Raw genomic sequence first — 20,470 nt, 5'->3', positions numbered from 1 at the left:
AAATACTTCACAAAATGTCTTATGTGCATGTAATTTTGACATGAGGTTCATTTTTGTTGCAACAGGTTGGGAGGGCACTGCCCATGATAGTAAAGTGCTTGAGAATGCAATTCTTGACTCATCGGCTAACTTTCCTTTTCCACCACATGATATATAAATTAGTAATTTCATATTTGATAGTATTTTAGAAAGGAAGAAATCAAGAAGAAGCATAAGTATGATTTGAATTACATTTTTTGAATTTTTGAGAGAAATATTCCGTTGTTGGCATGGTCTTAAAAAAATAAAAGAATTTCTAGCTCCATGTATAGGAGTGCGATATCATTTGCAAGACTACAGGGGAAGTGAAAAAGAGCCTAAAAATGACAAAGAGCTAGTTAACTATAGATATGTCTCTTTGTGTAATGTAATTGAAAGAACATTTGGTGTGTGAAAAAGTAGATTCAGAATACTACGACAAGGCATGAACAACTATGACTTAAACATGCAAGTAAAAATAGTAGTTTCTTGTGCCGTATTACATAATATTTTGCGTGAAAATCAAAACAGTGATGGAATATTTATTGAATATGAAAGTGATGATATGATCGTTGATGAAAATGACGAACAATTGACTTAGAGTAACAATATTGCTTCGTCTTCTCGGTCATCTGATCTAGAAATGAAAGTTTGCCAAGAAGAGATTGTTCATAAAATGCGGAATGATTTTATAAAAGAATAGTTTGTTATTACCTCTTTCGGAAAAGAATAGTTTGAGTGACAAGATTGAGAAAAAATAATTTGTTTTTAATTCGATTAATGTATTGTTCTTGCATATATTGTTATTTTGTTGTTGTTGATTGCTATCAATTATGTTATAAGGTTTTTTTTAATGGAACATGTTTATTAAAAAATAATAACACAAACTTATGATATTTTAAATAATTTTTAAAACCTACAGGTACAAAATAATATTTTTTTGAAATTTCACAAAAAATTAAAAAAATTTATGACCAAACACATGATGAAATTTCACCAAAATTTCTCTCAAAAATAACTTTGTAAAAATATTTAGAAACTTGGGGCCAAACGACACTTAATAGCTATGGAATATCGGTAAGTAAAAGACCAAGTCCTACACTTTCATCATTTATAAAATCAAGAATTGTACTATTCGTGCTTCTCAGGACATAACTTTCTTATCTTTGGTTTTAGTGGTTGTGCTACTTTGGACATTATTCCCTCTGATTTCTGCCGTGAATAATGCCAATAAAATTACGAAAGAAACAAGAATCAGAGGTCCAAAGTAGGTTCAGGAATTTTTTTATTATGAGAGTGAAGCAATCAACAAAAAATGTATTTCATAAATTTTTAACTTAAAGTTATTTAATTCGTTCGAATCGTAAGTACACTCTCCCTTTGCCCTTGCGCCAGTCTAATTTGAAATATCACTGATTTTGGAACCATTGGTTCATGGTTTTCAAAAGAAAACAACAACTGCTTATTGGGTGTTTGCCTTGAAGTTTCTAGCATAATTAAGTTTATTTTTTTTAAAAAGAAAAACACAAAGTCTTTATATTTGGTTAGTTTTTTTTTCTTATAAGAAAAAATTATAATTCGATAAATAAAGATTCATTCTTTCTAATTTCGTAACATTCACAATGTAGTCCTACGAATTTTGAGAGTTTTGTGTGGGGGAGAAAATATAAGATACATGTTAGCACTCGTGTGAACCTTTTTTTATTCCGAGTTAATTGTGTGAGATTATTTCTCTATAAAGAGTGTACTCTCTTTTATATAGTGGATTGCTCAATACCTCTTGTGAATTTAGATCGATTAGCCGAACACCATATTAAATGTTTGTGTCTTTTTAATATATTTCCTTTTGTTTTTTTTACTCATGTATTTTAAAGATTTGCTTTGCTGACTTACCTAATTTTCGATCCTAACACTACTGTCTGCTTTCTTTGGGAATCATTGCCCAGCCTAAATTTAAAATATCTTGTTTCTTGGTTTTCAAAGGAAAGCAGGACTTGTATTTGCCTTCTCCTTTCTTCACATCTCCATCTCTTCTCAATCCAAAATAAGAACAGTGGAGATGAATAAATTGAGCGACTTGAAGCACCTGTTTGTTACAGTATTTCTTGCAAACTTCGCGTTGAATGTGGTCCCTCCTGCCATAACTGATATCACAGTTGGCGCACTCTGCCCTTCTCAAGACGAGTGCTCACTTGCCATTTATCTCTCTGGTTTTCAGCAAGCTGTGTGTATCACTACTTGTCTCTTTCTTCCTCCCTTCTACACACAGAAGAAATAAAAATATGAATCCAGATCTAACTTTGTGAATCATTTTGACAAACACTAGATATGCATTATCTGATTACCAGGGTGCCTCTGCTGATTTCAGATCTTAGGCCTGGGATCAATGATGATGTTGCCATTGCTTGGACATCTATCTGATGTTTACGGAAGAAAAACTTTGCTCACAGTCCCGGTGGCTGCCTCCATTATTCCGTCAGGTAAAAATTGTCTTCCCGTCAACTCAATCGAAGAAGGCCCAAATCGCTATAGGACGATAAGTAACAAAAAGTTTTGCAGTAATATTGGCAACTGGAAGATCAACAAACTATTTCTATGCTTACTATGCGGTAAAGACCTTCACCGGCATGGTCAGTGACAGTGGAATTGAGTGCCTCTCCATTGCTTATGCGGTAACTATTAAGCCTAATTCAAATTCATAATACAATATGCCCTCCCTCTTCCTTTTTGTTTTTCTAACGAATAGTTTTCTAGGCAGCTAACATATCAGAAGAAAAACGTGTTTCTGCAATTGGATTTGTTGCCGGCATAGGCTCTGCTGCATCTCTCTTGGGTACCATGGCTGCTCGTTTCCTCTCCACTGCTCAGATCTTTCTGGTCCCGTTTTCTCTTTAACCTTTTTCCCTTGCAATTGCTCTTAGCATTTTCTTTTTTACTTGTTATATTTGTTTTGCTTAGTTCTGTTCGTTTTCATTAGGTAGCAGCCATTTCTTCAATGGTTGCAACAATATACATGAGAATATTTGTAAAGGAGACGAGCGGCCGTATTGACAATGATCCTCTAAATCAACCCATATTGATCGATAATGGTGCAGAATGTTCTCAATCAAAGAGTGTGTCACAGAGCTTTAAGAAAGTCCTACCACTCAAGGATATTTTCTGCTTGCTGAGGAGTAGGTAAGATTTCAAACGTCATATAAACTGTTGATTGACAATAATTATTGCTAGCGATTGATTACCATCTTCTAGTTATCAATTCAAATGTTGTATTCTTTATAGATTTTTTAATATATAAAAGAAGGAAAAAAAGTAATGTTATACATATTTGGTAGTTTTGTGGCATACTTAAAGAATCATGGAATAAGCATGTATTTATGGGTTTATGGGAATTTGAAAATTAGTTCATTCCCCATGTATTGGGAAGGTTCCTCATATATTGGGCAATAGTTACTTTCACTATTTCATATTAAATGAATTTCTAAGATAATGCATACATATTAAGAAAAACATTTAAGGATAAAATTTGAATCATATTTTTCTCTATTATTCTTTTGTTTAATCAGCCTCATAAAAATAATTAAATATAAAATCATAAATACAAATAGTCCCTTATTAGAGTATAACTTTGTAAGTAGTGTAGTTTAACTCCTAGAAAATTACAAAACTTCATTAATGGAAAGAGTAAAACATGGAAAAAGATTCAAACATTTCTCTTAAACTTTGAACAATTCAACTATTTTGAACAATGAAAAAAACTCTAGAAATTCAGTTAATATGGAATAGAGGGAGTAATAAATAAATTGATAAGCATAATTTAAATTTTCGGAGGAAAGGGTAAAAGTGTCCAAAAAAGAACTAATTTATAGTGTGAATAGGTCTTTTTACCATTTTGACCAAATTTGGGCCAAATCCTTTTGGCCAAAAGGATTTTTCCTAAATTATGAGGGATAGTTTGACAAATACATTTATGATAAAAATATTTCTATTTTGAAAAAATTAATTTTCTGCTTAAAAGCAAAAATTTATAGCTTTTTGCTTCAGTTGCTCCTTAAAAACATGGTTTTTGTTTTTGGAGAAAATAGCCAAATGTCCCCCTAACCTATTACCAGATTTTCAACTACACACTTATACTTCACGGGGGTCCTATTACCCCCATAAACTATTTCAAAATGGAATTAATTGCACCCTAAACTGCAATACCCAGATTTGTTGTGTGGTGAAATACACGCACCAACCCATATTTAAAATGCGTATTTTATATTTAAATTTGTTTTTTATTTACTTTCTTCCTCATTCTTTTCTGTTCATCACCTTCCACTATCTTTTCACCATTAAAATAATATCAAAGCTTCTTCTAGTGATAGCTAAAAATGTCAAAAAGGGCCAGATTTTTGAAAAATCTTATCAAGAATCTTCTTCTAATGATGAATTTGAACAAAAATCATTAATCGATTTTGCTGAAAATACAAATTCATCAAATGGGTTGACGAAAAAAGGATGAACAAGAAATTGGGTTTATTTTATTTCTTTTCTGATTATAAATTGTGTGTAAATAAAGTTACAGATCTAATGTTTATTTTTGGACAACTTGAAAGATTGATTTGTATATATGTAACCGCAGAAAGTGAAGTAAACTAAGATGAAAAAGTTGCTGACAAATTTATCTTCTCAGTCTCGTGGTTTCCTTTTCTGAGTCGATTATTTCCCCGCCATCACCGACATAGTCAATCCATTGGAGATGAAAGTATTTTGACTGTTGTTTCATCTTCACCATGAAAGTGGGTGAGGAAAAGTAATTATCTCCATTAAAAGGGAGGTCATTTTGTTTAAATGAAATAAATTATAATAGAAAAAATAAAATAAGATTATTTAATTATAACAGAAATGTAATAAAAATACTTTTTACATGTTTTTTGCTTCTCACTCTCTCAAAGAGAATAAAATGCTCTCTCTGTGTGCCAACTCATCACTTAAGAATAGTTCAGGGGTGTAATAGGACCCCCGTAAAATATAAGTGTGTAGTTAAAAATTCGATAATAAGTTAGGAGGGCATTTAGCTATTATCTCTTTTTTTTTGTGGTCCTGATCAATCAAACTCGAGTGTTTTGGTATTTTTGATTCTTCATTTTATTTTAATATTTCATGTACAAAAATATCATAGAAGTAGTGCTTAATTGAAGGTTGAAACGATCTCAACTTCATACGGGCTATTTGTGAATGTGCATCGTTTGTACATTCCATGTTAATTATAATTAAATTTGTGTACTTTACCAACAATTGAAAAGCTTGAGTTTTATTTGCATCTTCTGGGGTTTGCTTTAATCATAGTCGTAATTGCAAATATTAATTACAAGTTCTAATCATATCATCATCATCTTATTCTTTTTTTTTGTTGTTGTTGTATGCAGCGTGACGCTTTCGCTAGCAGCAGTCATTGCTTTCTTGAATGGTCTAGGAGAAGGTGGACAACAAACTCCATTTTTGGTACACAATTCTATAGTTCCCTTGAAATGTCAATTGCAAGTATAAGTCATGATAATCTCATAGGCTCATAGCTTATGTAGTTTTATTGTTCCACTATATATATTTTGTAGTACTTCTTAAAGGCTCGACTTCAATACAACAAAGACAACTTTGCTGTTTTAATGCTTATTGGCTACAGTGGAGCAGCAATTGGCCAGGTTCGTTTTCAAGTTTGACTTCTATTTACAGAATAGTATACATAGTGCAACTATTATAAGCTGAATTTAAAATGAGCACTGAGTGTGTTGGATAAAAAACCACTTTGAAAACTCAATTTGCCATTTAGATACAAGTTTGGATTTATTGGTGAAATGGACACCATTTATGATGTCAGTATCTCAAGTTAAAAAAAAAAATAAAAAATCTCAAGCCTAGTCCCAGCCACCAAAATCTTAAAAAATACAAAATAGTCCTACCATCAAAGTCTTAACAGACTTATATCCTAGTCCCAAAGTCTTGAAAAATACAAAATAGGACGTCCTCCCATCCTCAAACTTTTAATTAGCCGATTTAGAATTAAAAATAATTTTCTTCCCTCTAAAATCTCCCGATTTCTCCCTTTCAGGCCAAAAATTCAGATTACTCAGCCATTGTTATTCTTAGCTTTCAGTTGTTGTTATTCAATCCAGCCATTGTTATTGTTAATACCAATAATCAAACTAGTTAGTTAAGGCAGTTAGTGCCTAACTACTTCACAACGTTAGTTACTTTCCTAAAGTTAGTTATAAGACAGTTAACAAGCTCATGTATATATATCAATGTATCTCTTTGATTGAATAACACAAGGAATGAGATATTATCTTCTCAATTACTAATTCTCTCTGTTAATCTTCTTCTCTTTTTTAATTTTCTTCTTCTTCTTCTTCTCCCTCTTATCAATCTTCTTAGGGGTCGTTTTGTTGGGAATAAGTTATCCAGGATTAATTATTGTGGGATTAGTTATCCTGGGATAAGGTGGGATAACTTATCCCACCATGTATATGGGATAACTTATCACTTCATTATGGTATAAATGGTGGATAAGTTATTCCAAACTTGCCAATCCAACAAGACACCAAAATTTTATCTCTGAATTATTTTTTATCCCAGGACTATTTTTTATCCCAGGACTATTTATGTTTGTTCCTTACACCAAAAGACCCCTTAGAGTTCATTAAGAGTTCACATTCTTACCCTCTAAAGGTTCATAAACGATATGGTATCAGAGCTATCAAGCAAGATATTCTTGGCTTGATTCTTGTTATTCCACAAATATCAAGAGTACAGATTAAGGTGCTTGTTAACATCTTCGAAATTGGTTCAAGAATGACTTCAAATTCCGCCGATTCTCAGCTTGAAAACTCTGGAAACAATGCTGGTTCCATCACTAGAATTGATCACAATCATCCTATATTTCTTCATGCTTCTGATGTAAGTAAAGTTCAGATTATTTCATTTCAGTTAACTGGAGTTGAAAACTATTATGTCTGGTATAGATCAATGAAGATTGTATTGCTAGGTGGAAACAAATTGGGGATGGTTAATGCGTCGTGCAAGAAAGAGGATTTTCTGGAGTTAGGGTGTAATTGAGAAAGAGAAAATGCCATAGTCTTATCTTGGATCATGAAATGTTGTGTCCAAAAGTCTTCTCGGAGGTATTATGTATGTCTCAAATGCTAAGGTGGCGTGGGATGATTTGTATGAAAGGTTTAATAAGATGAATGGGTCAAGAACCTTTAACCTTCATAAGGAAATTGCCACATTGAGTCAAGGCACTAGTTGTGTGTCAATGTATTACTCTAAGCTTAAAGGGTTGTGGGAAGAGTTTGAAGCTCTAGTCCCAGCTATTGGCTGTTCTTGTGATGGATCAATAGAATATATCCTACACCTTCAAAAGTTGAAGCTATTTTAGATTTTCATGGGTTTGAATTACTCATATTTGCAAGCTAAGAGTCAAATTCTTATGATGAATCTAGTCCCTAGTGTGAATCAGGCATACTCCATGATTCTAAGATGAAAGTCAAAAGTCAGTTGTGGCAAATGCAAGAGTGTTGGGTGTTGGACCAACTAATCTACCAGGTATTCAGGGTTCATTTGATGCAGTGATGTACTGAAAAACAAGTGGTAATCAACACAAGTAGCTATCAAGATTTTTAATGAGACAGCAAGCAATGCATATTAGGAATAACTATATATATATTGTTCTTTCACTAGAATCTTTTTTTACATGAATATCTATGGGGGAGTGTTGTAAAATAATGGAATAAGGTATGTTCACTCACCTTTTCCCCTACCTAATTACTTAGGTGTGGATGTCCATGAGACCCACTCACCTTTTTCCCTAACCAATTACTTACCTTAATTTGGTTCTTTGAATATAAATAGCCATGCATTTTTAGCAATGGAATACCCAGAAAATATAATAGCTACATTGAATAATAGTATATAGTTCTCTCTCTCTTTCTAATTATTAATTTTAGTTTGTCTATCTTCTCATTTATTTTATAACACGTTATCAGCACGAGACTCCGTTATCTTCAGCTAATTTAAACAGGTAACGAGGGTAAGAATTTTATTTTTTAAAAATATCTAATATTTCTAAACTTAAATTTGTTGCCTTGGATATATCGGGCAAATGCTACTCATCATGAGCTCTAAATGCTGAAATCCACCGAATTCGATTGGTCTAATAAACACCATCAAAGATAATAACCAGGCATCTAGCCAAAATAATGCCAAAGCTATGATATTTCTCCGTCACCATTTTGACGAGGGGTTGAAAATGCAATACCTCACAATTAAAGACCCTCTTATATTGTGAAAAAAATTGAAAGAAGGATATTTTCACGACCCAACCCCGTAGGCCGTGACTGGTGTCCGAATTGGTCACCCATATACACGTACGCTCTTATAATCGATCAACACCCATATGACGTGAAATTTATACGGACAGGGCGTCATCTCAAAACTGTCACAATTGTCAAAAGATAAAATAGCATATTGCGTAAGCCGACAAGGCTATTACTACGAATGGAAACGTTCCAAAACATAAGTCATACCAATACAATCGGACAACATCTATATAAAACCCACACGTGTCTACAGACCTCTAAGAGTATTAACAATAGCATATGACGAGACAGGGCCCCGTCGTACCCCTAAATAAACAATATATACATTAATAGATTGGTACCAAAAGTCTATGCTCCGGAACGATGGAGCACTCCAAATCAGCTGAGTGGAAATCCTAAGCTGGCGAATTCCCAAAACGATTATCTGTACCTGCGGGAATGAAATGCAGCCTCCCCGAAGAGAGGAGGTCAGTACGAAATATGTACCGAGCATATAAAGCATAGAATACCGTAAAGGAGATCACATCTGAAATAAAGATTCAGGAGCCAAGTATCATAATCAATAAATCACTGTACCTGTGTCTTATAAAATGAAGACATGCATATCATTATCATATATCGTACCCGGCCCGTTATGGGACTCGGTGTCACAATTATATCAATATATCGTCATATGTATATATATACCATACCCGACCCCTTTAACAAGGGACTCGGTGAATAGAGTAGTGTACACTGATACCGTACCCAACCCATTATGAGACTTGGTGCCATAATCATATCGTCATATCATCATAACATCATATTATCATATCACGTACTCGGCCCTCTAGTAAAGGACTCGGTGAATAATGTAGTGGAATCCATACATGATAACATACCCGGCCTATCGTAGGACTCGGTGAATAATACCATAACAATATGCACGAATAGGGTATCATTAGCAACCTTGTGTAATTTGATCATTATCGGAGAATTAATGGAATAAGCAAAACAGTCCATCATTTGAAAACCAAGACAATAGACATTCCGAGTACTCTTCCATTGTCATTATGAATCACACCAATTATGGATTATACTAAAATATGAATTATACCACAACATGAGTTATACCAATTAGGATGACTGAAATCATACACATGAGTCAAGACATAACAATATAAATTCTGAAAATCAAGAACATTAGCCATCCGAGTGTATCTACGAATAAGAGTTTCTTTGGAATTTAAGCATACGTCATCCGTTCGTTTCATATGGATCATGCCAAACGAAGAAAATGTTAACTTTACATACCTTTATCGTTTATACGTATATGCTGTCCAATATGTTCTTCTTGCTGCCTCATCTGAAATCTCAAATTTCTAGCGATTTTATTTTCTACATAAGCTCTTATTTCTTCTCTAACCTCCGGCGGACATTTTGGACATTGTTTAGCATTTCTATTTCCACCCATCAAATGTTGCTTGTGTCGAGTAATACCACCATTATAAGTAACTTTGCAAAACATACATATTACCGAATCTTTTGTTGGTCCTTGGATACCATAATTCCATCCAATGTCCTTCTTTATGTTAGCATTGGACGCCATTGAAATAACTATTTATGAACAAATAAATACTATGTTAATTAGTGTAAAACTAAATTGATTATGAGAGAAATAAATAGAGAAAAATTAATATTTTTTAAAAATGTTGGTAGAATGCAGCAGTCACAACAGTGACTCAAAACTCAGTCCCCCCCCCCAAAAAAAATAGAGACGAGAAAAACAGAGGCAGAGGCGACGAACTGATGCGAAGAGAAGAAGAAGAAGAAAAAACGAAAAGAAGAAGAATAAAAGAACAAGAAAAAACGAAAAGAAGAAGAATAGAAGAAGAAGAAGGAAAAACGAGAAGAAGAAGAAGAGAAGAAGAAGAAGAACTGAAGAAGAAAGAAGAAGAAGAAAAATAAAGAACTGAAAGAAGAACATACCTGTTGAGACTTGAGAAATCGCTGAAGAAGAAAGACAACTTGAGCAAGAGGAGAGGAACTGATGCGCGACTTGTGCAGCCAAAAAACCCCTATAATTTTCTTTTAATTAATACGACAGTTCTTTTTTTTAAAAAAAATCGAAAGGCGTGCCTTTCTCACCATCGCCTCGCCATGTCGCCTCTCATCACCTATTGAATCTCACCTCGCCTAGAGGAGAAATGGCGACGGGCCATCGCCTCGCCTCGCCATCTCGTCAAAGGCGAGAGGTGCTCACCTTTCATAACCCTGGGAAGAATTATATTCAGTTATACTTTTAAAATTTAGTAACCTCAAATTGAACCAATCATGATGTGCCTATGGAAGAATGACCAATCCCTCTTTACCTGTTTTAAATAGTTCAAGATAACGGAGTTTCGTGCTGATAACGTATTATAAAATAAATGAGAAGAGAGATAAACTAAAATTAATAATCAGAAAGAGAGAGATAACTATATGCTATTATTCAATGTAGCTATTATATTTTCTGTGTATCCCATTGCTAAGAATGCATGACTATTTATCCAAAGAACCAAAGTAAGGTAAGTAATTGGGTAGGGAAAAAGTTAGTGGGTCCCATGGACATCCACACCTAAATAATTGGGTAGGGGAAAAGGTGATTGGACATCCATACCTTATTCCATTATTTTACAACAACTAGACTAATATTTGGCCAAAAATCAATCAATTACTTAAATTATAATAAGGAACTTAACAATATTTAAACTAATCATCTCTTATATTATATGAAAGCCTCTAACAATTAGACTTATGATCTAATCATGAGTATGAGAACAAGCAATTGTTCTCAAAGCATATTATTTGGCTAAAAAGATAATAAATAAATTAAATTTATAGTAAGAGACTTAACACTATGTAAACATGACACTACTCTATTATATCATATGAGGGGCCTCCATCAATTGGATACATGATACAATGAGTTTGAGAACAAGAATGATCCTCAAAATACTATTATTTTTATTAAATTATAATAAGGGACTTAACAGTTTCCGGGACTTGTATATTCGCTTCCCTTTCACTGCAAAGATTGAGGGTGACTTGATAATATTAGGCCTTTAATTTGGTCCAACGAGATGATGCAGGGCAAAAATGGAGTCCACATTGGATTCATCGGGTTTCACATGCATTATAAAGAAGATACGTAAAAATCAATATATTCAAATTTAAATCACTAATTTAAATAAATGATATGGAAAATTACACGAAGTCACTGCATTAAAAATGTTGAGTAATAGAACTTCCAAACATGACAATTCTCATAGAGGTGCAGTGCTTAAATCATGAAGAAATGTGATGGGTTTATTCACTAAGGGCCTGTTCCGAAAGTTATCTTGGTAATTGTATTTGGTGTAATTGAGTGTAATTATATTGTCAGGCATGTTTGATTGGTCACCTAATTACTTGTTCAGCAGGTAATTGAGTGTAATTAGTAAGGATAATTATGCTGTCCAATTCACAGGGGGAGACTGTGAATTGTTTGTTATTTTTATTATTTATATTTCATTTCCTTCTCATTTTCACCTTTACTTCATGTAATTCTATGCAATTTTTCGTATTATTTATCTTTTATTTATTTTATGTTTTTTTTTTTCATTAGCATAATTTTGTTAGTATTCTCATTTTTAAATTAAAGTAGAATTCATTGTTGAATAAGGTTATGGACTTACATGTTCCTTTTCTTTTAAATCATATTATGTAGGTTATGTTGAAATTTGACCTCACAGTATTATGTTAAATTTTTGTTTTGAATTTAGAATTTATGTTCTATTTTCAATTTCATTTGTTTTAGGAGTATTGACTCGATATTTCACATTGCAAGTTTTGTTTTTCTAGTTAGACTTGATAGATTATCTTTTTGTCAAATATTTAATAATCTCATGACGTTATATTTATAATATTAATCTTTTTGACAAACATGCATTTCATGATGTTCATAGAAATTTTGTACTTTTATAGTGATTAATTTAATTAAAATATACTAATTTGAAAAATATAAATCAATTATTTTTTATAACATTAGTTAAGAACATATGTTTATTAATTAATATATTTTTAAAAGACAATATATATGTTAAATATTTAATTTAATATCATTTATGAATGTTCTTATTTGTCTAATATAAATTTTTAATTTTAGATAATTAACTTTTATTTTTAAACTTAGTATAACATTATGATGATTACACTTGTGCAACCAAACAGTACACTTGAAATTACCATGTAATTACATTCTGACAAACAAATAAACATCATAATTATTAAGTTGTGTAATTACTAGGCTGGTAATTATTACTCTAGTAATTACACCAATTCCAATTATCGGGTGACTTTCCAAATAGACCCTACAGGAAATGGAAATTAACAACTAATACCAACCAAATTCATACTTCATATTTTGAACTACTCAAAACATAGTGTGCTAACTTTCAGTCACCAAAAGCAGAGAAAACAAGAAAAAATCGTACTTGTGAAATCACTCTGGTATGTTGTTATTGTTTAGTACTGCTCCAAGTGTTACCTCTTGTTATATTTTGATGCAGTTATTCTTGATGCCTTGGTTGGCTCCTATTACAGCAGAGGAGGCAATTCTCTGTTTATCCCTCTTCACTGGATTTTTAAATGTATGTGCTTCTTTAAACTTCTCTATTTCCCCCCATCTTTGTCTTTCTGTATGTACTTGTAATATAACTTATTGAGTTAATTCTTAATATTCTACAGATGCTAATTGTTAGCATTGCATGGGCAGTCTGGGTAAGCTTAATCTTTCAAACAGATGAACACATTATCTGATTATTCTTTAGTATATTTCAAATTTCAAGATAATGATGTTTCTATTTCCTGAATATATTTCATTGGTCGTCTCAGGTTCCTTATGTTGCTAGTTTCTTGTCTATCATTGGCTTCCTAACAAGACCTGCTGTGAGTTTTCTTTGTTATATAATGCTTGTAGGAAGATAAATACTTGTTAGTTGTGATGATCATTAGATCTGATAAAGTGTTTATGAAATGTAGTTACAAAGCATTGTTTCAAAACAAGTTGGACAAAATGAACAGGTGAACAATTTAGATGTTGCTGATCTTCTACGTTATTTTTTTTCTTACTTATGTGTTGGATCAGTATTTTCTCAAGAGGTCTATATTAATTCTCTGTTAATGTAATAGGGAATTGCTCAAGGGTGCATAGCAGGAATAAGCTCATTTGGCAATATTCTTTCTCCATTAATATATACCCCTCTAACAGGTAAGTTGAAACTTCAAATATTTTTCATGCTCAAACTTTGTGTGACTCGGTGAAAACTTACACTGTATATGTAAGTTATTCAAATTTTTTTTGTATATATAGAATTTGAACATCTTGAACATAAGATTAGATGTTTGACTTAATGGTTAACAGGGTTCAAAATTCAAATCTTATACACTACATTTTTATTTTCGAAACCCCTTAGTGAAAATCTTGGATCCGCCACTAAATATAGGCAATAGCACACTGGCTTTGTAGGATCTGAATGTCAAATTAACTGTATTTTCTTTCCTTGTATGTAGATCTATTTTTATCTGAGAGGGCTCCATTCAATTATCCTGGATTCAACTTGTTCTGCGTCGGCCTTGCTTGGGTAAGCACTATACTAAAGAATTTTGATAGATAAACAAATAAAGAGCCTAAATTCAAACTTCGAAGCCACACGTTATTGGTAAAAAAAAAATATTCCCATAGGCGTTTACATACGACCCTTGTATTTTTACCATGGTTAAGTAATAAATGAAGTAATAATACACATTAGTTAACTATAATTTTAAGTATCCAAAAGAGACATGTTATGTTGGGAAACAAGGGAAAGTACAACAACAAATGTATTACTTATAGATAACCAAGTACAAATAATGCTTGAGTTGTCCTAGGCATCCTAAAAAATTATTTCAACAAGGTGAAATGCATCTCCAAAATTAAACAAGTCTTTTTTCTAAGATGACCGAACAAGAAAATTAAATTGCACAAAACCAACAAGCCAAAGTGAGCTATTTTGAGATAACTGAGTACTCAACAATTGGTATGTCTTATGAAGACATAATTATCCAATTTATAGGGGTCAGAGGCAGTGAAGTATTTGGAAAGGAAGAACAAATGGGGGGCAATGTGTCATGACATTGGAAAAGAATAATACACTTGATTTAATTTGATTAAAAAAATGGGATGACACATTGGTCATAGGGAATAAGTGTAAATGACCACCACTTTGGTTAATAGCAAATCTTTTGAAATAGATTATTTTTCCAACATGTTATGCTACTATTAGTTAGGTGTAAATATTATATGCGGATAAATTTTTAGTACAATGGAAAAAGGAAGGGGTCCTTTATTTGGTCTGGTAATTCTCATTATGAGCAAGCTTTCGAGTTTTACTTGGGCCTAATTTTTAGTTTTTTACCTATTGTATTATAGTTGAATCCATCCCAAATTGATTTATCTAATATTTGTTTTTCATATTATATTATTCATGCTCTAGTTGACAGGTCTGCTTATGGGGAGGGGTCGGGGGTTGTTGAGTCCCACGTCAGTAATGGGATGTGGGACTTAATCTTCTTATAGGATTTTGGGTACTTATTTTATGAGTTATTTTTGGAGTTGAATTAGCCCGAAATTCCATTTTCTATCTGATATACCTTTCTTTTTATTTTCCTATTTGTAACCTAACCGCAGCAAGAAGTGCTGTAGTATATGATGAAGCAATTGCACAACCTTAACAGTGATTTTCCATGTATATCTTTTGCAGTTGATAGCTTTAATCCCTAGTATGATGATACAGTTTGGTCCCCATAATTCAAGACTTAAAATCAGAGACGGTGGCTGCAGTTTGGATGCCTAAATTTTGAGGTTCAAAGTTGTTTTTTCTTTCAACTAATTAAGAAAATTATGTATCCGCTAGGAAGGTCTTCATTCACTTAAATCTCACAAAAATTAGAAGAGAAATTGTCTCATCAAATGACTGAGATTAACGTTGAATGCGTGCAATTAATTAAAGGCTTATCTCAAAGGAAGTTAGTGTTTTCTTCTTTTGTAAAGGTCTTTAATTAATGAACCTTCAATGTCAAGATCCTCTGGTTTGGTGAATGATTGAAGAAAATTTTGAAGAACCACATTAAAGACTCATTTGAAATTTCAATTCAAAATCAAAATCTTAGTATTTTTTGTTAGTTGTGGTCGGCTTTAATTGGAAACACCTAAGTCTAGGTTATATACAAATTTTATGGAAGATTGGAGTTGATTTGTATTAGTCTGGAGGTAAAACTTAGAGCTAAAATGAGCTGAAAAATGTCACTGCTATACTGTACATCACATGTAGAATCACTTGTAAATCAAAAGAGATGCAACTGCGTATACAAGCTAAAACAGCAAGATATCGCATCTAAATCATCCAGTACACCTTCACCAATTTCAATCCAAAAGTTCTTTACGTACTCACATAAACACCATTTAAAAACAAAGAAAGACGAGAGTAGAAAGTGGAGGAGTAGAAGAGGTGTGTGCTAAGTTGTAAACGATATTTATATAATCGGGTTACTTGGAAGATGATTTTAGATAATTCTACTCAGTAGCATTGATTGATAATAAATAACAACTCAAATCGTTTTCTAAGTTTCGAATTGAACTAGCTACCTGTCACAACTGTAGAAGTAGAACCATCCACTATCGTGGACAAAGTCTCTGTTTATTAAAATGAAAAGCGATTATAAGTAGTGGTCCCATCAGATTACAACACAATTACATAAGTAGATTTATTTATAGCTGGGCCCTGGATTGTTGCAAGAGAATACAACAAACAGATGATGAAGTTGTTACATAGTATCGACTAAGAGTCCGTTCCCAAAAGGCCTCTGGTTGCCGCAATCAAGATTGCCACCTGGACTAACTCCAAGAATTCCACAATACCTCTTGTAAAACCCAATTCGATCCTGGACCCTGTTATCATTCCCGTGACCACATTCCAGACCACCATTGATGATGTTAGTGATGACACCAAATCCAGGGAGGCGATTAGCTGCTTGATCAGAGCCGGATGGTTTCCATCTCCCGGTGATGACATCGTGGCAAGAAGGCTTTGGTGATTGAGGGGTCATCCAGAACCAGATGGCTGACTTGAATGAGATAACTGGATCTGTGGCTACTAAATCAGGATTGTTTAAAAGGTCCACTCCGATGGCTCTTCCACATGGCCCGTAGTTGTAGTTGCTATGTTAATTAATGTCAAAATACACGTAATTAGACCCTACAAGTTCATAACAAATAACTCCCCTTCTTTTGTTTTGTTCGAACTCTGAAAATACTACTACTCCTGCTTCAATTTTTTAAAATTCTTTCCTTTGTAGTCTACTTAAAAAAGACACCTTTCTGCTATAGAAAACTTCTTAACTTTCAAGCATCTCATCTTTATGAATAGTTATTTGCAATATAATGCCATGACTCTATGCTAAAATTACGGTAAGCTTACTGTGAAATTTGGATGGGGCCTCGTCCGAAATATTTCCTTCCAGGAGCACAAGGCCATTGACTACTTGGCGTACAGTAGTCACCCGGGCTACCTTGTTCTCTAAGGAAACAGTAACCCCATGCGTATGGTCCATCTGGTGCTGTAGGCCATCCTCCTATATAATCAATTATTATTACTAAAACTTCAACAAATATTATGTATTTTCAGATCCATATACATAATTGTAATGGTTCAATTTAAAAGTTGAATCAGTCGACGTACCAGTAGTTTCATGGGAGGTTTGGGCAAAGAAAGCAGCAATTTCCCTTTTTCGAGCAGTGGTATCACCAGTAGTGCCAAAGCCACGAAAAGACCTGGCAGCATTGATGAAGGCATTGTAGCTATAGAAATTACCCTTTCCTTGGCAGGCATTATCGTTGCGATGCTTAAGCATCTGATCAAACATGGAATTTGAGATGACACTTCCAAGGTCCCCACCGGGGCCAGGGGTAGGTGGTTTCGGAGAAGGGCCAGAAGGACACTGGCTTTGACATTTGCCATCACCACAATAGTCATTTGTGTTACCACACCAGCCAAAGTTGCTACAACAGAGTCCCGAGGCACAACCCGCACCTCCCGCCTGCTTACCACATTGTTCAGCCGAGGCAGTCAGCAAAAGTAGAGAAAATAGTAATGAAAATATTGTGAATTCACTAAGCCTCATTTTGTGTGTTGTAGTAATTGAAGGTGATGGGAAATAAGTGGTAAAGTGAAAGGTATTTATAGGTACGGAGGGTGATGGACACTGTTGGATTTTTCTATTAGTGGTTGTGAGGGGTGACTTTTAATTAGTCACAAATCAAATATTGAATAAACAAAGGCACCATTCTCATAGTCTTCTGTGTTATCCAGGCAACGTGTACTAACTGGCGGCTATTAGACGAAATAATAAATAAATGAGTGGCGGCTGCTATTAGCTGCGTCCCTCCATTTAAAAAAAACAATCAACTTTAACTTGACGGATTTTTAGAAAATAATTTTAAAAAAATTAGGGGTGTGTTTGAAAAGTTATCTGGTAATTAGAATTGATGTAATTATAAAAGTAGTAATTATCAGCTTAATAATTATATAATTTAGTCATTATACAGTCAGTCTAGTAATTATATAACTTAGTAATTATCAAATAGGTTTTAATTTTGTAGCCTTAAATATGTTAAGTGCAAAGCTAAAATTAAAATATTATCAAAAAAAAAAGAAATCATTCTTTTTTAAAATAAACTAAAAAAAAAAAGATAGATCATTCAAACATATGAGTACTTATTTTATTTTTGTTAACTATTCATGTCTCATTTATGTAATACACTTTTCCTGAAGGGGGGGGGGTAGAGGGGTAGGGGGGTTGTTGTTTTTAAGGGTAAAATTGGTGAGGGCAGAGGAAGGGAAATTAAAATATCATGGCGGCATCAAGATGGTTTGTGATGCTATGGAGTAAAATATCATGGCGGCATCAAGATGGTTTTGAATTCAAGTCCTAATTATGAAATTATTTTTATTGGAAGAGTCAAACTCTAATAATGAGTAGAAATTTTGAATTTAAGTCCTAATTATGAAATTATTTTTATTGAAAGAGTCAAACTCTAATAATGAGTAGAAATTTTGAATTTAAATCCTAATTATGAAATTAATTTTTTTGGATGAGTCAAACTCTAATAATGAGTTTTGAAGTTCTAATACAAATACAGAACATCAAGTGAGAGAAAAAATATATTATCGGCTCTTAACTTTTAGACTTTTCCCAATTATTTCCTTTTGATAATTTTTAAACGGCATGATGAGATCTAATCGAGAAAAACAAATATAAATAGAGGGTGAAATAAAAAACAAGTTTCCAAGTAGCTTGTCTCTAGAGAAGCAACAACGATATCATATGAATGATAATCTGAAGGATAATTTGTTTTTACAAAAATTTCAAAAGAGTAAATGATTTTGGGATCACATCAAAGCCTTTCTATATAATAAAGGAGGAGAGAGTCAGAAAAATGTCGATACGTCATCAATTTGAAGCGCGAGGCCAGCAGAGCTGTAAAAATACATGATCCCACGCAATTTGCCTTTTTCATTTAATGTCCATTAGTCAATTACAAGTCGCAAGGGGCCATGCGACTTATCCTTAACTTTTGTGGACCCTGCTCCTTCTTCCCACCCCACCCCATTACCCACTCCCATCCCAACCCCAAAATATTTTTTATAAATTAGTTTTTACTTTTATTTAATTTTGTTATTATGTTTTAGTTTATACTCTTTTATTTTTTCGATTGAATTAATCAAGTTAGTGTTGAAGGAATAGATCTAACTTACATAAATTGAAATTTTATTTTGTTTAAATTATTTTCATAAATTATTATTTTTTAAAGTAATTAAAATTATCGTTAATTTTTCATAGTACGGAGAAAAAAAATCTTTCTATAAATAAAATACGTCTTATTGTATTTTAAAATTTTAATTATTGTGATTTATAATTGTTTTATTAACTTTCTTTTCATTTTTTTTTAAAATTAGGGTAACTAGTAATTTAAAATTAGTTATCTATTTGTTACATATTTGAAAACACGAGCGAATACATATACTGGTATAAAATAATAAGAGAATTTGATCAATTCTGTAGAAGCCCTTCACGTCTCTGTATTAAAAAAAATGCAAGTTAATCATATTATTATCCACAGTTGCTAGTATTATCGTACGTAATTTGTTCATTAAAGTGTATTACAACTTAGGTGTCCATACTTTATTATTAGTGATGCATCCAGTATCATTTGAGCCTCTAGCAAACTTTCTATCATCTGTGTACATATGAATCAAATATTTAGAGGGTATTTTAAGTCGGAGCTAGTGTATACTTATAAATAGGTTTGTACAGAACAAATCGATAAACCGCACTAAATCGACAAACAGAACCAAATTGGAAAAAAAAACCGACTAGTGGTTTGGTTTGACTTGGTTTAGTGTTTGGAAAAAAAAATCCGACCATTATAGGGTTGGTTTGATTTTAACTAAAAAAAGTCAAACCGAACCCAAACCGACCCGATTATAGATATACTACTTTTAAATTATGTTATACATAAAAATATTTATTAAAATATAATTTATAAATATTTTTTAAAATTTTTTCATAATTTTTGTTTTCTTTCTTACGTTTAGATTTGGACTTGAAAAACTCATCTAAATAATATACAAAAAAAGCTCATCTTATAAAGTTATATTATAAAGTTAAAACTTCAAACAGTGTTCTGCATCCATCTTATATGTTGATATTTTGTACTAGAACTCTTTTTAAGAAGCACTGCTTTGTGCTTTTTATTAGATACTATGAAAAAAACCCGAGAAATCCAAAAAAAATCCAAAAAACTCGAGAAAAATTAATATCAAAAAACCCGATTTTTATTGGTTTGGTTTGGTTTATAAATTTAATAATCCGACATAAATGGTTTGGTTAGGTTTGTAAAAAATCCGAACCAACCCGATCCATGTACACCCCTACTTATAAGTTCAGATAAATTCAATAATTTTTAATTAGATTTTGCAATTGTATATAAATTCATTATA

General features: G+C 32.6%; 2 protein-coding genes across 3 annotated transcripts; one reads left to right on the top strand and one right to left on the bottom strand.

Moving 5' to 3' along the window:
- Nucleotides 1-1,929: 1,929 nt before the first annotated feature.
- LOC129876004 (uncharacterized) lies at nt 1,930-15,569 on the top strand. 2 transcript variants are annotated; one of them, XM_055951284.1, is made up of 14 exons: nt 1,930-2,242; nt 2,387-2,498; nt 2,578-2,690; nt 2,773-2,851; nt 3,000-3,195; nt 5,427-5,502; nt 5,613-5,699; nt 12,941-13,021; nt 13,119-13,151; nt 13,266-13,319; nt 13,413-13,454; nt 13,563-13,641; nt 13,944-14,014; nt 15,173-15,569. In XM_055951284.1, the coding sequence occupies exons 1-14, from the start codon at nt 2,078-2,080 to the stop codon at nt 15,263-15,265; spliced, it is 1,281 nt and encodes a 426-aa protein (XP_055807259.1). In that variant the 5' UTR covers nt 1,930-2,077; the 3' UTR covers nt 15,266-15,569. The 2 variants fall into 2 exon arrangements, with proteins under 2 accessions (XP_055807259.1, XP_055807258.1); XM_055951283.1 differs by having other exon boundaries at nt 1,942-2,242; nt 2,773-2,895; nt 2,996-3,195.
- A 499-nt stretch (nt 15,570-16,068) lies between these two features.
- Nucleotides 16,069-17,628, bottom strand: LOC129876006 (endochitinase 4-like). Its single transcript, XM_055951286.1, has 3 exons — nt 17,150-17,628; nt 16,889-17,042; nt 16,069-16,629 (listed from the first exon to the last, which is right to left on the bottom strand). Exons 1-3 carry the CDS (start codon nt 17,589-17,591, stop codon nt 16,236-16,238), a joined length of 990 nt encoding a protein of 329 aa, XP_055807261.1. The 5' UTR covers nt 17,592-17,628; the 3' UTR covers nt 16,069-16,235.
- Between the last annotated feature and the right edge of the window lie 2,842 nt (nt 17,629-20,470).

Source organism: Solanum dulcamara, chromosome 12 (assembly GCF_947179165.1).
Source record: "Solanum dulcamara chromosome 12, daSolDulc1.2, whole genome shotgun sequence".
In the NCBI taxonomy this organism is placed as follows: domain Eukaryota; kingdom Viridiplantae; phylum Streptophyta; class Magnoliopsida; order Solanales; family Solanaceae; genus Solanum; species Solanum dulcamara.
Note: the sequence above shows the minus strand (reverse complement) of the source record. Positions and strands in the feature narration are given on the sequence as shown.

What these genes read in the sequence shown, in the direction of transcription:
- LOC129876004 (XM_055951283.1), top strand. Translation starts at nt 2,078, where the DNA reads ATGAATAAATTGAGCGACTTGAAGCACCTGTTTGTTACAGTATTTCTT. An exon ending in GACAACAAACTCCATTTTTG is followed by an intron (nt 5,503 to 5,612) that starts GTACACAATTCT and finishes TATATTTTGTAG; the next exon opens with TACTTCTTAAAGGCTCGACT. An exon ending in AAGTTGGACAAAATGAACAG is followed by an intron (nt 13,455 to 13,562) that starts GTGAACAATTTA and finishes TTAATGTAATAG; the next exon opens with GGAATTGCTCAAGGGTGCAT.
- LOC129876006 (XM_055951286.1), bottom strand. Translation starts at nt 17,591, where the DNA reads ATGAGGCTTAGTGAATTCACAATATTTTCATTACTATTTTCTCTACTT. An exon ending in AACCTCCCATGAAACTACTG is followed by an intron (nt 17,043 to 17,149) that starts GTACGTCGACTG and finishes TTGATTATATAG; the next exon opens with GAGGATGGCCTACAGCACCA. An exon ending in GGCCCCATCCAAATTTCACA is followed by an intron (nt 16,630 to 16,888) that starts GTAAGCTTACCG and finishes TAATTAACATAG; the next exon opens with CAACTACAACTACGGGCCAT.